Source organism: Canis lupus, chromosome 21 (assembly GCF_048164855.1).
Source record: "Canis lupus baileyi chromosome 21, mCanLup2.hap1, whole genome shotgun sequence".
Lineage (NCBI taxonomy): Eukaryota > Metazoa > Chordata > Mammalia > Carnivora > Canidae > Canis > Canis lupus.
The window spans coordinates 4828545-4844095 of NC_132858.1; the positions used below are offsets into that span (position 1 = coordinate 4828545).

The 15551-nt window shown below is 54.2% G+C and overlaps 1 protein-coding gene across 7 annotated transcripts in view; it reads left to right on the forward strand.

Annotated features, from left to right (window-relative positions):
* The window catches only part of KLC2 (kinesin light chain 2), a 158971-nt gene extending 143554 nt beyond the window's left edge, over window positions 1-15417 (forward strand). The window contains exons 1-16 of one of the 7 annotated variants that reach the window (XM_072789979.1): window positions 4887-4994; window positions 5840-6114; window positions 9035-9265; window positions 9418-9487; window positions 10113-10335; window positions 11046-11133; window positions 11219-11320; window positions 11417-11590; window positions 11696-11795; window positions 12494-12543; window positions 12649-12716; window positions 13170-13278; window positions 13381-13539; window positions 13616-13740; window positions 13980-14037; window positions 14403-15417. In XM_072789979.1, the coding sequence (XP_072646080.1) occupies window positions 5887-6114; window positions 9035-9265; window positions 9418-9487; window positions 10113-10335; window positions 11046-11133; window positions 11219-11320; window positions 11417-11590; window positions 11696-11795; window positions 12494-12543; window positions 12649-12716; window positions 13170-13278; window positions 13381-13539; window positions 13616-13740; window positions 13980-14037; window positions 14403-14486 (1869 nt within the window). In that variant the 5' untranslated portion in view covers window positions 4887-4994; window positions 5840-5886 and the 3' untranslated portion in view covers window positions 14487-15417. The other 6 variants (XM_072789975.1, XM_072789976.1, XM_072789978.1 and 3 more) reach the window with 6 other exon arrangements.
* The last annotated feature ends 134 nt before the right edge of the window (window positions 15418-15551 follow it).

The following is a 15551-nucleotide window of genomic DNA, read 5'->3' on the forward strand; positions in this document are numbered from 1 at the left end:
AGTCTGGCTTGTTCCGAGACCCTTGGATAGTTTAGCATGGCTGCAAAGCAAAGGGCATGGTGAGTGATAGGACAGAAGAGAAAGGAAGCAGTCAAGGCACTGAGGGGCCCTACAGCTGTGGTAATCCTCACTCTGCCTGGGCGAGGGCTATGCACTTTATTCTGAGATCAGTGAAGAGCCAGAAAAGGGTTTTAGAAAAAGGAGATGAGGAAATTTAGCAAGATTACCTTGTGACAACAGATTGGAGGAAACAAGACTGAAGACCAGAAAAGCTTCTAAAGGTATGGCAGCAATTTAGAAAAGATGTGACAGAGACATAGACAATGGTAAAGGGAGGAGAGGTGCAGGAAAATGGAAACTTTGGTTCAATTTAAGAGGTAAGATCAATAGGTTTAGGTGACTGGTGAGGAAATAGGGTCAAAAGAGAAGGAGCCAAGGATAGGGACAGGCCATCTGCTCTAGGTGAACAGGCAGATGGTGGGACATCCCTGGAGGAGATTTGAGCAGGAGATGGTGGGTTTAGAGTGGTTTGTGCTGTTTAGAGGTTAGTGTCCAGTTGGAGTCGAAAAATAGGTCTGGATGGAGCTCAGGGAAGTGATCTGGGTTGGATGGAGATTTGGGGCTTCCTTAACATGAAGAAGAACTGACAGGAGGAAGAAGGTGAGAATACCCGTGGCTGGGTTGAGCTCTGTCTGTCCTGACCATGTAGCACCTATTGCCAACACCAAACAGCTTAGCACTTGTATTCAGACATGCCTTTCCATTTACTGCCTCTTATTGCTCACTTTCATCCTGAATGTGTTTTCCTTCCAAAAACACCTTAAGAGACTACCCAGTATTTCATATAGTTTCTCCCCACTCTCCATTCACTAGCACAGGGTCTATCAAACAGTAAGTTGCTGGTAATAATAATCCTAAATAACTACTAGTAACAGAGTCTGTTATGTACAAAGCCTAATATTAAGATCTTAACTCTGCCATCTTATTCCATTTTCTCAAGGACCAAAAGAGGTAAGTATTGGGAACTTTATTTTACAAATGAGAAAACAGATGAAGTTACAGAGCATGCCTAAAGCCCCACAGCTGGCACTTGGGAGAAATACGGCATTGAACTTAGCTGAGTATGACCCCAAAGCCCATGTACCCTCTTACTGAACAGGGTGAGGACACTTCTAGTCTGGCTGGGAGGTCACAAGGAAGAAAGGATACAGATTTGCCAAATGGCTACCAGGATAGGAAGCAGGAGCCTCTCAGGGGATCTCTAAGCAGCCTTGATTCTTGACTAAGTGGCAGAAAGAATTGATAACCAGGTGTGTTCACTGTGGAACAGTTCCCTCAGGAAGCAGAGAGCTGCTTGTCCTGTGGAGGAGACATGATCTTCAAGGAGCCTCCGGTCTTGAGCACTTAAGGGTGAACCTGCCGACATTTCAAGGAGGATGATATGCTTGGCAAAAGTGCCCCCCCAAACACTTCAAGGAAAAGTATTGAAGCTGGCCAAAGGAAAAAAAGATGAATTTCAGAAAGCAGACTTCAATGGGATGGGTGCTTCTGAGGACCTAAGGGGAAGGGGTGGGAGCAGTGGGAGTGATTTTCAGGAGAAAACAACATTAAAAGTAGCAAGAATAACTTCCCCAGGCATGGGACAGGCGGGGGCAAGCTGATAAGCTCTGCAGAAAGTGGCATAAGGAGCTGAATCACCACTGGGCATAGACTCCTCCCTTTTTTCTCCATTAACAGAGCACCCATCAGCAGCCTGGCATGAGACCAGCAGCTGCAGGGGGAATGCAGAACACAGCGGGATGAAGTAACAGTCCTTTCCCCTGGGAGATGCACAGTAGAATCCTCAGGGATAAGATAAAAACCAGTGGCCACAAAGGTTGGACACATGCAAGATTAAGCACTGAAAGCAAGATAAGAGCCTGTGAACCCCGGCAGCGGCAGCGCAGACCCTGCCTTCCCTGCACTCAGCACACAGGGAGGAGCAGGATCAGATACCTAAAAAGAATCACAAAGAAACCACTGAATCCTGCAGAGAGCAGAAAAGCCAGAGCAAGAATCCAGCAGAAGTCGTATGAGAAGACTGAAAAATATTCTTGCCATTTACCTGGAAAAGATACAAGAATATGCTCCTTTGTTTTTTTATTTTTATTTTTTTTCTCCTTTGTTAGATGGAGAGAAAGTACAAGGGAAGAAAGCAGGGGTTGTAGATGTGTGTTTGTGTTTGGGTATGTGTGGTATTCCTACATGGCCTATAAATACATGCACATGGAGGTGTACGTGTGGCAGGCAGGCATCTATCTGGTCAGTGCCTCTGAGTGGACCTGACCAAGGCTGTGTGAAGGGTGTGTACAAGTGTGCTGCTGTGTGGGTGTGAACAAGCAATCTGACCTCAGTTCTCTTGACCTCTACTCTCTGTGGTCAGTCTCCCTTACACACTGAGGCAAAATAGCCTGGACTGTAGATTAGAGAAGGACAAGGTGGTCACTGGTAGCCTGAGCTCCCAACAGCAGGCTCTCTTTGCACGTGCAGCTGCCAGCCCCTCTCTGGGCTTCAGTTTCCTTGTAAAACAAAAACATTTAAGCAGTGGCTTTCAACCCAGGATGCATAGCACAGGCAACACTGAAGTTTTGAAATAATAAGAGATACCCAGGACCTACCATTGTACTACAGAATCCTAATCTCTAGAAGAGCCTTCTCATGAAGTCCCTTTGACAGGAGATTCTAAAGCAGAGCCTCAATAAGAATGACAAAGGGGCTCTGAGCTCCGGATTCCATTTCCTCTCCAGAAAGGAAGAGGTGAATGCAGCCGAGATCTGATGGGGTCTACCTGCATAGAAGGTTGGATTATCACACCACAGCCAGCACTCTGGAAGAAAATGCCAACGTGAGGGCTAAAGGAAGACAGACCCCAAACACAAAAGACTCCAACCTGCAGGGCCCTAGAGGAAGACTGACCAGATGAAACTGACAAGGACAAACCCAAATTCTGCACTAATGCACACAACCTAATGGATGAACACAAGAAACTGGGAACAGTAGGAGATCCTGAAGGGCTGAGCACAGTGGTCAGAGAGAAACAAGTATAGTTCGTTGTAACTTGTATGTGCCTTTTGAATTTTGCATCATAGGACTATATTAGCTCCTTTAAAAATCACTGGGGAAAAAAAAAAAACTTGGCAGAAGCACAGGACCTGGGAGAACCTGGCTGGATATAACTGGGATGTGTGCAATCTAGGGTTTTAGTTAACAAACACCCTGAGCAGATACAGTGTGGTGGCTGTCAAAATTAGCCTGACCTGAACTTCATGGTGGACAGGGGACATTCATGAAGTGGGGACTATCCCTCTGTGATCTGTGAAGTTCACTCCCTGTCTGGATCCCTGAGCCCTGGACTGGGCACCATATTCTGGGCAATATATGGATTAACACCTAAAATACACCCCAAAAAGAGAAACTGGAGGAAACTGGAGCAGGAGTGGGTCATGGGATAGGGTTTGTCAGTCCAGGCAAGGAGAAGACGGGGTAGGGGGATCGTGGAGGTCTCCAAATATCTCCATTGGAAAAAAAAAAAGAAACTGTTCTTCCTGAAGATAGAACTTCAGTTTGGTGTCCGTGAGCACTGTAGGAAGGTACTTTTTGAGCTAAGGGAAAACGTCTTAACCTTTAGATCAGTCTCACAGCAGAAGTAGTGAGCTTACCATAGGATATACTTGACCTAGGGATGTAGGACCATGTCTCGGTCAGAGACGATACCAAGGAGATTCTTGCATCCACCAGGACACTTAACCTGGTGGACTCTGAGTCTGAACCCACCTGGATTCATGAGTAACACATAGGTACCAGTGCCAGGCCTTGTCAGATTTTGTCCCTCAGGTGATTATCCTGTTGTCACTAATGACATCGACCTAGAAGCAGTGGGGGCAGTGCCAGAATAGCCACTAACCCAGGGCTGCAGAGCGTCAGACCAAAACCGGGGCTTGGAGGGGATTTGGCAACACCAGTAAGTGCACTCTCCCACACTTTTTTAAAACCAACATTTACTGAGTGCTTCTTTGTGGCTGGCCAGGGGCTACTGTGGGAGTCAACGAGGCAGGCAGGTCTTGGCCTTTAGGGAGGAGACCGAAAACCAACAAGAAAAATATTAGAAGGGATAAGCGCTAAAGAGAGAAACAGGTGCAGGAGGGGACTTTATGGGAGGTCAGGGATCAAAGAAGGCTTTCTGAGGAGGTGACGTTTATTCTGAGCTTGGAATGACGTCACTGCCTAGGGTATCTGGTCAACAAATAGCATTTGTGGTGTTGACCCACAGGGGCACGGGGTTCGGTTTCGGCAGATGCCCAGCTGCCCTATGCCCACTTTTTCTCCGTTAGGGTCAAGAAGCATTTCTCCCAGGAAGCAGCATTAAGATACTGCGAATCCCACAGGGGCTTAGACAGTTCTGAAAGTTGGTTGAGGGGCATAACCAGTCCCTAGAGACAAATGAGCCTGGGGTCAGATATTCGAGAGGCGGATAATAGCAGTGCTCGCTTTATTGGGTCTTTGTGGGCATTAAATGAATAGATGCACTTAAAGCATCAAAGCGCCCGACACACAGTAAATGCTCAGGAAGTGGTAACTACCTCGTTAAACATCAGTAAGTGTCAAAAGTCTCGCTCTGGACTCGGAAGAGGCCAGGCCTCTTCCTGCGCCTGGGTTTCTCCCCCTGTCCTCTGGCCGCAGCACTGGGTGCACTCAGGGTTAGGATCTCCCGAGCCTCTCCACACCCCTGAGGCCTCGGGGCGGTGCACAGTCGAGGAATCCGAGGCCGCAGGGACGTGGGTGGTGGAGGCTTGGAACCGAAGCCTCCGGGCAGCCCACTACCCGCCCCTCTGTGCCCCGCCCCCGCGATGGCCCCGCCCCCTCCTAGCCCGAAGCGGGCCCGGCCTGCGAGCTCCTTTAAGGCAGCCTGAGGGAAGAGAAGAGCGTGTTTTGCCCCCTCCGACGCCGCCGCCGAGGTAGAGGCTTCACCTTTAAGGCGGCGCGAGGACTTCTGGGAAGGCCGGCGGGATGGAGGCGGCGGGACCGGCTTTCGGCTGCGGGTCCGGGTGAAGCGGGGCGGGAGCCGGAACCTGAGCAGGACCCGGGCCGGAGCCTCTGGGAGGCGTAGGTCCGCGCGGGCCGATACGGCCAGGAGAGGGGCCCCTGGGTCGGCCTAGGGGACGGTCATCATGGGCGCAGCGTGCGGGAGAACAAGGCCGGCCTGCTGGGAGGGGGCGCGGTCCTGGGTGGCCGGGGGCGGGAGCTCGGCCTTTTTAGGGGAGGGGTCCGCGGGGCGTCGCGTCGACCTATGGGGAGGGGTCATTGTGGGCGCGGCCTGGTGGGGGGAGCTTGAAGAAGCCGAGATTTCGAGGCTTCTCTAGGGGGAGGGTCTCCAAATGGTCGGCCTTCCCTAGAGGAGGGGCTCTGTGACTCGGCATAGTTGTTGGGGAAGGGGCTGCCCGAGGGCTTGGGGCTGGATCTCCTAGAAGGGCTGGGGTCTCCCCAATGCGAGTGAGCCTCCATGATCCCCGTAGGACCGCCCTCCAGCGCTCCCCGTCCTGACTAAGGGAGTCCCCGGGGAAGTCCCGAGGCTGCCGCCTAAGCCGGCCTGAGCGGGTGGTCTGGGCCCAATTCGAGTCCAGCCTCACCGGCCTCACCGCATTGCGTCTCCCCGGCCGAGGCGAGCTGGGCGCGCCCCCTGCAGGCCGAGCGCCGGCACGGCACGGGTTGCCGTCTTGGGGACCCAGGCACCCTGGGGACCCAGGCGTCCGGGGACCCGAGGTGTTTACCTAATCCGGGGCGGACGGCGGTGTGGCCCCAGGCCCGGCACCCGCCTGCCCGCCCCCTCGCCCTCACAGGCGGCACGCCATGGCTACGATGGTGCTTCCGCGGGAGGAGAAGCTGAGCCAGGATGAGATCGTGCTGGGCACCAAGGCCGTCATCCAAGGCCTGGAGACCCTGCGCGGGGAGCATCGTGCCCTTCTCGCTCCCTTGGTAGCTCATGAAGCTGGTGAGGCGGAGCCCGGCTCACAGGAGCGATGTGTCCTCCTGCGTCGCTCCCTGGAAGCCATCGAGCTGGGTCTGGGGGAGGCCCAGGTAGGCTGGTCTGGGATGCTGAGGTGGGAGGTAACGGGAGGGATGGAGCCTTCCAGAGGAATCCAGGCAGAGTAGGAACAGAATCTGAGCAGGGAACCTGCGGCCTCTGGAGCCCATGGTAAGACCCCAGATCTGATGAAAAATGAATGAGCTTTGGAAACCCCAGCTGAGTGCCTTGCCTCAAGAGAGCCTGATCATCCTTTAGCCCCCACACAGAACCCTGTTCCTGGCTTCTCTGATGGGTAGCAGAGACTGAATGGCATAGGAGAACAAAAAGGAAATCCTTAAGAATCGCTCCTCCCCACCCCATTCATTCTCTTATTCATTCCTTCACAGGTAAGTTATCAAGTGCCTACTATGTGCCAGACAGTCTGTTATGTGCTAGAGACACAGGTCCAACAAGAGAGTCAAGATCTCTGCCCTGGTCCACTGGGGAGAGAGTAAAAAACACACATATGTTTGTTACATGTTGTGGTAAATTGTACAAAGAGAAGAATAAGATCTTGTGATAGCTTATAGCAGGAGGTCTTATTTATTGGTCAGGCAAGAATTCTGAGGAAGTGACATTTAAACCAAGACCTGAAGGAGGGAATGAACGGGCCTCCAGAAAAGGGAGAGAAGCAAGAGGTTATATGTGCAAAGGTCCTGAGATAGGAAAGATCTTGTTGTGGTAGGAGAAATGAGAGAAGACCTAACTAGAGCTTCATGGGGGAAGGAGAGGGACAGAAGAGGCCTTTGGAAAGGCAGGGGCCAAATCATACTGTACCTTAGTAGTTTGGCTTGTATTCTCAGAAAAGCAGGAGGCCTTTGAAGGGTTTCAGTAGTTAAGAAACACAGTAAGCCTTAGGTTTTATTTTTTTAAAGATTTTATTTATTTATTCATGACAGACAGACACAGAGTGAGAGGCAGAGACATGGGCAAAGGGAGAAGCAGGCTCCATGAAGGGAGCCTGATGTGGGACTCGATCCTGGGTCTCCAGCATTAGGTCCTGGGCTGAAGGCGGCGCTAAACCACTGAGCCACCTGGGCTGCCCAAGCCTTAGATTTTAAAAGCTCTGTCTGGGGGCGTGTGAATGACGCAGTAGAACATGTGATTCTTGATCTCAGAGTTGTTCGAGCCCCATGTTGGGTATAGAGATTACTTTTTGTTTTAAGTCTTAAAAAATAATAAGTACTCCCTTTGGCTGAGGTGTGGAGAATGAACCAGAGTCAAGGGTGGAAGGAGGTAGCAGGTGGTTAGCAAGTCACTGCTGGAATTCAAATGGGAAATGGTAGCTTGGACAACAGAAGTGGCCAGGAGGGAGGAGAGAAGGGGCCCAGTTCCAGATATGTCTGGAGGTGGGTCCAGCAGGACCTGGAGATGGAGTAGGGGGGAGAGAGGAGGGCAAAGTAACTCCCAGATGTGTGGTTTAAACAAATGAAGGGGACAACAGAGCCTGGATGATCAGGGGTTCTGTTTTGGACCTCTACGTTGGGGCTGGGAGGATGGTGTGCAGATGGAGATATTCAGAAGGCACTGGGGTGTATAAGGAGTACACACTCTCCGTGGGAGAGCCTTGGCCCCTTCAAATCTTGGCTGAGATGCTGCCTGGCTCCATGAATCCTGGACAGTTGGTATCATCTTGGTTTCCTTGTCTTTAAAATAGGGATCATGCCATCTGCTGTGTATATTTCCAGGCTGTTTAGGGAGTTTTTTAAAAAGCTAGTGGTTGTGAAAACACCTGTCACTTACACATTTGCTAATCAACTAGAAAGTGTAGGGTCCCAGACAGCCTGGCCCTCTGGAGGGCAATGTGCTGGTCATTCCGTCCTGGGCTAGTTGGCTGCCAGGTACAGAGATAAACACAGGGGTTCCCCTCCTAGTGTGCAGAGGCACCAACACAGATGGGCAAGAGGATGACATGGATGGAAAGTGCCCTTCTTTCCTAGGGCTGCAGAAATGACCCCAGCTGTGAAGGATGGAGAAAAAGTAGAGGGAGTTGAGCCTATGCAAGGCTCCAAGGCAGGAAGAGCCTAAAAGCTCAGGAGAAGAGTCCTAGAGGTTGGAGAAAGGGGTAGGGGCTGAAGCTGAGGCCTCTTGGTCCCTTTTCCCTGTGATTCCCAGACCATCTGGGGCCTGGGACATGTATACCTCTCATTCTGGGAGCTGCATAAGGCCAGAGGCTTACCTGGGCAGAAATCGGGATGGGGTCTTTTGGTGGCCCTTCAGCCATTTATCAGGGTTCTTAGGAAATTGCTAGCCCTGGGGAAGGGAGCAATGGAATAGCGGCTGTGGCAGCAGAGCTGGAGTACAACTCCCAAGAGAGACAAAAAAGAGAATGGCTAGCTCAGGGAAAGTGCAACACCCCAACTAGCCCTCTTTGTGATAAACTCAATGAGGTGGGAATTGGTTTTGTTTGTTTGTTTGTTTGTTTGTTTTTTTAAGATTTTATTTATTTATTCATGAGAGACACACAGAAAGAGGCAGAGACATAGGCAGAGGGAGAAGCAGGCTTCCTGCGGAGAACCCAATGCAGGACTTGATCCCAGGACCCTGGGATCACGACCTGAACCAAAGGCAGATGCTCAACCACTGAGCCACCCAGGTGTCCTTGAATTGGGGTTTTTAATGCAGAAGACTAGCTAGAGGCCCAGGAAAGGAGGTGGACCTTCTCAGAGTCCACCAGGGTCAGCCTGGGAACCCAGGGCTCCTGACTCCAGAAGAAAGGAGCCAGGGGTCCCAAACCTCCTAGATTCAGGTCTTGGACTAGGGTCTAGTTGAGGTCTTGGGGGATAATTCCCTTGATGACAGGAAAACTTGAGGACAGGAGAACTCAGTCCTGCAGCTCTTCATAGGCACAGCCAGGCCCTAACACCCCAGGAGGCCCAGGCCAGGGGTGGACAGTGTTCTAACCCTCATCTTGGCTGGCTGGTACCATAGGTGATCCTGGCACTGTCGAGTCACCTGGGGGCTGTGGAGTCAGAAAAGCAGAAGCTGCGAGCTCAGGTGCGACGCCTGGTACAGGAGAACCAGTGGCTGCGAGAGGAGCTGGCTGGAACACAGCAGAAGCTACAGCGCAGTGAGCAGGCTGTAGCACAGCTGGAGGAGGAGAAGCAGCATTTGCTGTTCATGAGCCAGATCCGCAAGCTGGATGAGGACACATCTCCCAGCGTGAGCCCCTACCATGGCCACTGCAAGGCCATGGCGGGGTGGGGGGGAGGCCTGGGAGTCGGGATGGACATGGGGAAGACTTGGCTCTGCCCAGCCACTGACACTTGGGCTACCACACCCTCCTTCCCTGATGCTCTTTCTGTCCTCCCCAGGAGGAGAAGGGGGATGTCCCCAAAGACTCTCTGGATGACCTGTTCCCCAACGAGGAGGAGCAGAGCCCAGGTGCAGAGGGGCAGCTGGTTCTGGGGGTGGGGAAGGGAGGGTTTTGTCAACTCCTTGTCCTTGGGACCCAGAGGTCACCAGAAACAGTGACCGAAAGGCTGCCATGTTCTTTCCTGCGTCATTTCTGGTCACATCCCAGTATGTTAGAGTTTAAAAGGCAGGTTTCACATGTTGCTTCTCTCTCCCTAAGCTCTGAGAAATGGGTATCACAGTTTAGAGCTTTGGAGCAGCCTGGCCTGGGTTCCAGTCCCACTCTGCCACTAGTCTTTCTGGGACCACTGTTTTCTTTGCCTCTTTGAGCCTCCTCTGAGGGTTCAAGAGGATGCATGCACAGTACTGAGCCTTAGGTCAGTGCTTGCCTTGCGAGTAGCGTCGAGCACACATATCAGAGTCTCCCTTCTGTAGATGGAAGGCTGTGTCTTGGAGGTTAGGTGGCTTGCTCTAGAACACACAGCTTGAAATATTTGGGCTGGGATTCTACCCACTCTACAGGTGGGGGAAACTGGGGCAGCATAGCTAGTGACTTGCCTAGGGCCACATGTCAGGTAGGTCAAAGGCGTGGCTGGTGTGTGCCAGCCCAGCCCAGGAGGCAGTTGGTACATCTGATCTGCCCTTGGCCTTGCAGCCCCCAGCCCTGGAGGAGGGGATGTGGCTGCCCAGCATGGGGGCTATGAAATCCCAGCACGGCTCCGCACCCTGCACAACCTGGTGATTCAGTACGCCTCACAGGGCCGCTACGAGGTGGCCGTGCCACTCTGCAAGCAGGCACTTGAGGACCTGGAGAAGACCTCAGGCCATGACCACCCTGACGTCGCCACCATGCTGAACATCCTGGCTTTGGTCTATCGGTGAGGGCTTCTCTGGCCACAACCATCCATGGGAGTGCCTGTATACTTCCTGAAGTCTCCAGCCCTGGGTCACAAACCCTCAGTCCCTGCTATAAGCTAGGACTTAGAGCTCAGCAGCTGGGCTCTATCAGGCAGTTGGGTAGCATAGAAAAGATTATGGTCAGAGAGGGCTGAGCCCACAGGGTGCCTAGGCCTCTCTGAACCTGGGCTACAAATGTGAAAAAGGCTTAGTCTATTGGAAGAGAAAGGCTTGGCCATAACTAGGGATGAGGACAGCAGATAAGGACTCAAGGACACCAGGGAGGCAGCACAGTTTCTCTGGGCATCAAGTTTAAGAAAGTTCTCTGGTGAAAGATGAGTTGGCCCAGAACATGAAAGAACTGGAAAAGTTTTCTTTGGCAGAAAAACAGTATGAGCAAAGGCCCTGGGGAATAGACAACATGGTACACTGGGCATGAGGAAGTGAGGGTAAAATCCTGGGGAGTCTGCCTCAAACCCCAGCACTCAGTGCCCTGGTGAGTTATGAGTGAACTGTCCTAAGTACCCCCAAGCTCCTAGGGGAGCAAACTCTGGGTCATAATCCCAAACTCTGGGTCATAATCCTGTCCACTCATCAGTAAATACCAGAGAGTGACCAAGGGGATCTGGGACCACTATGGGAGGGTCTCAGGCTGGAGGGCAACCCTCACCATGCTTCTGCCTATACCCAGGGACCAGAACAAGTACAAAGAGGCTGCCCACCTGCTCAATGATGCCCTGGCCATCCGTGAAAAGACACTGGGCAAGGATCATCCGGCTGTGAGTAGAGCGGGTAGGAGGTGGGGGCTGACCCGGCCCTGAGCAAGGCCCTGGGTCATTGAGCCTCCATTCCCCCACCCCTCAGGTGGCTGCAACATTAAACAACCTGGCAGTTCTGTATGGGAAGCGGGGCAAGTACAAAGAGGCCGAGCCATTGTGCAAGCGGGCACTGGAAATCCGGGAGAAGGTAGGAGCAGGCAGGGCTGGGCAGGCCAGGTGGGCCCAGCAGCCAGGGGTCTGGGCCAGCACTGAGCCCAGCCACTGGCTCCCACTCCTATCCCAGGTCCTGGGCAAGTTTCATCCGGATGTGGCCAAGCAGCTGAGCAATCTGGCCCTGCTGTGCCAGAATCAGGGCAAAGCTGAGGAAGTGGAATACTACTACCGGAGGGCACTGGAGATCTATGCCACACGTCTTGGGCCTGATGACCCCAACGTGGCCAAGACCAAGAACAACCTGGTACTCTGGGCCAGGAGTGGGGAGAGAGAAGAGGATGCGGGAGGAAGGAAGGAAGGAAAAGGCTCTGCTCCCTGCATCCTGCTCACTCTGGCCGCCTTCCTCCAGGCCTCCTGCTACCTGAAGCAGGGCAAATACCAGGATGCAGAGACGCTGTACAAGGAAATCCTCACCCGTGCTCATGAGAAGGAGTTCGGCTCTGTCAATGGTGAGTCTGATCATCATGTGCCCCCAGCTCACACAGCACAGGCCTACTCAGCCATCGGCATCCAGGGCAAATACTTGAGCTGGGCGGGCCCTTGTGGGGTCTGGCTGGTCCCCAACCACTTGTGCACACATGGGAACACACTCAACTGACACAGCCTCCTGGGTCCTGCTGGTGCTATATACACCATTTGCATAGCCCATGCCCTGGGCCCAGAGTCTTTTCCCCTTCCTCTGCTGAGCAGTTCCTTTTCACCATGAAGGCCCACCCCAAATGTCTCCCCCTCTGGGAAGCCACCTTCCAGCCTCCAGTGATCAGTCATTTCCTGCTCTGAAATGGGCAGGATTATGGAGCTGGGACTATGGGATTATGGGATTATGGAGATGGCTGGGCTATCATTCAGAACTAGCATGTGTCTCAGGCTGTGGGTTTAAGGATCTGCTCCCCTCAGCCCTCAATCGCAAGCCCCTCGAGCACCAGCCTATGCCATGTCATCTCCATGTTCCAGAAGAGGGTCAATAATGTTTTGAGTCTGTTTTTTGTTCACATGTTCGTTCATTCATTCATTCATACATTCAACAAAACCCAACCCTGATCCTCCCTGGGTACTCCTGACCTCCTCCCCAGACCCCAGTCCTCCTATGTTTCAACCAGGAGAAGCCTATACAGGAGGCTGGTGACAGCCCCCTTTCTCCCCCCAGGGGACAACAAACCCATCTGGATGCATGCAGAAGAACGGGAGGAGAGCAAGGTAGCTCTATGGGCAGGGCTAGGGTGGTCTGGAGAGGGAGGGTGAGGCTAGGGATGTGTAGAGGGGAGGGACTTCTGTCACCTTCCTGACCATTCCTTCCCCCAGGACAAGCGCCGGGACAGCACCCCCTATGGGGAATATGGCAGCTGGTACAAAGCCTGTAAAGTAGACAGGTGAGGACAGCGGGGCAGGGCTGGAAGTAGAACAGGTGGCAGGGAAACAATATCCTGGGTGGGATCCAAGTCCAAGCTCTACACTCCATAATGTTCACCCCCAGAACACACACCTTTGTCAACTTGTCTTATAAGACCTGGGTCACAGGCCACCTGTCGCAAAAATGCTTTCTGCACTGGGACAGCCTGATTATCTTGCTCTTGGGCTCCCAGCTTTGAGTCCTGGTGGCAACATCCCACTCAGAGCTTGGAGGCCAGATCCCCAACCCTAGGAACTAGGGATGATTCCAAGACAAAGACAGGAGAGTCTAGGTAGGCCTAACACAGGACTTGACACAGGAGGGGATTCTGGTCGCCTGGATGGTTCCTCGGGGCCCAATGGGGTGGATGCTAGGATGGGCCTAGTTCCTGGGGAACACTGACTTTGAAACTACCCTGCTGTCCCGTCCACAGCCCCACAGTCAACACTACCCTGCGCAGCTTGGGAGCCCTATACCGGCGCCAGGGGAAACTAGAAGCTGCACATACCCTGGAGGACTGTGCCAGCCGCAGCCGCAAACAGGTGGGCCAATGGGCCTGAGGGGTGCAGGCAGGCACCTGTGTGGCCCTGTGTGTTCCAGTCAGGATTCATGGCTCCACCTGATGTGCCCTGCCACCCCTTCAGGGCCTGGATCCTGCGAGCCAGACCAAGGTAGTGGAACTGCTGAAAGATGGCAGCAGTGGGAGGGGAGATCGCCGTGGCAGCCGAGACATTACTGGGGGTGCTGGGGCTCGGCCTGAGTCTGACCTTGAGGAGGCAGGGCCTGCAGCTGAATGGAGTGGGGTGAGTCTCGGGGCTGGGGTGGGCCAGGAGGCTGTGTTGTCAGTGTGGCAGAGAGACAGCCTCGTCCACCCCACAGGACGGCAGTGGTTCCTTGCGGCGCAGTGGCTCCTTTGGCAAACTCCGAGATGCCCTGAGGCGTAGCAGTGAAATGCTGGTGAAGAAGTTGCAGGGTGGTGGCCCCCAGGAGCCTCCTAACCCCAGGTGAGCCTCTGCTGCTGATGGGCCCTCCACCCAGGTGAACCTCTCAAGAATCCACCCAGTAACCTACCAACCCCAGATGAGCTCCGGATCCAGGTGAACTCTCTCATCTCTCTCCAGCTCTACCCACCCACCAGATCTACTCCCCTCCCATCAGCCTCCGTCTCCAGCTCCAACCAGACCCCTTCCCATGTCCTCCCTCAGTTCCCCCTGGGCAAATCCAGGCATTCCTTTCTCCTCAGGATGAAGCGGGCCAGTTCTCTGAACTTCCTCAACAAGAGTGTGGAAGAGCCAGTCCAGGTAGGGCTGGGTGGGTTTTGGAGCACTGGGCAGTGAAGCCCAGGCCCCAGGGCCCAAAGACTGCATGTCCTGTGTACTTGCCAAGCTTGTCAATCATGTCTATTTAATCTAGAAACATTTAAAGCTCTGTGCCAGGCCTGGCTTTGGGCTGGACACAGGGAGACAAATGAGGGAAACCCAGTTCCTGCCTGGGGTGGACATGCAAGTGACCTGTGCCAACACAGTAACTGTGGAGGTACCAGAGCACCAGGACATACATGGTCAGGGGCCCCAGCTCAGGGACTCTGGCTGCTCAGGCCCCTCTGACCATGGAAGTAGAGACTGGCCACAGCATGAAGCTAAGCCGCCGCTCCCTCTGCCCACAGCCTGGAGGCACAGGTTTCTCTGACAGCCGCACCCTCAGCTCCAGCTCCATGGACCTCTCCCGACGAAGCTCCCTCGTGGGTTAATCCTGAAGGGGCAGCCAGTTGCCAGAGCCTCCACGCGGCACTGCCCCCATCCCCAGCCCTTCGCATGGGCCTGCTGCTTGCCCCACCTGTCTCTCCCAAGGACCCCTGTCTTTTCTGTTCAATCTCAGGGTAACCTCCTCCCTTGTCATCTCAGCCTAAGCCCTGGAGGCTGGGCCTGCCCGCTCCAGCTCCACCCCAGCTCCACCCCTTATTTATTCCATCCAGCAGGGCCCCCTCTTCTGTAGGGTCAGGGCCAGGTGAGAGGCTGGCCAGAGTCTCCAACGTAGAGACTCAGCGGCCCGCCCTCTCCAGGCCCCCGAGCCGAGAACACTAAACACCTCCCGTCCCTTCAGCACTCCTGTCCTCCTGCCCCCTACCCCCCGTCCCCGGCCGTTGCTTCTGTATATAGAGAAATAAGTTATTGGCCGCGCCCCTCCCATCAGTCCACGGTACTGCCCGGTTCTCCCCTCACCCCGCCCTTCTCTAGTGGTACCGCCCAGGCCTTAATCATCCCCATTCCGCGCGGTGGTATCTCCCAGGCTCTACATCTCTGGGGCGGCGCCTCTCCAAAGGGTTCCCTGGGCTTTCACGCGCTCCTCCTGGCCTCTGAGGGATGCGTTGAGCCCCACCATCGACCCGCGCGCCCCAGGACGGAGTGCCCCCCCTTGCCCGTCCTCTCACCGCCGGGCCCTGCCCAGCATCCCGGCCTTATGCACTGCCCCTTCCGCCAGGCCCCGCCCGGCCCAGGCACGGCCTGACCCCGCCCCGGGCACCGCCTGTCGAGCCATCCTGCCACGCCTCCCATGCCTGCAGCTTCTCGCGAGGGGCAGTGACGGCCCCTGTGGCAGGAGGGGCTGCCCCAGTTGGGGGGTGAGGCTGTTGCTCTCTATTTTCAAATGTTGCTGTAGAAATAAAGACCGTTTGAATCTGAGTCGGTCTTGTTTTGGGGCGGAGGCCGGGGGCTCCTAGCGTCTCTAGGTTGGGGGTGAGGTCGGGAGAGGCTGCGAGCGAGCGTGTGTGTGTCGCTCAGGTCCTGTCCCGCGCTGCTGGAGCCCAGATATTTGG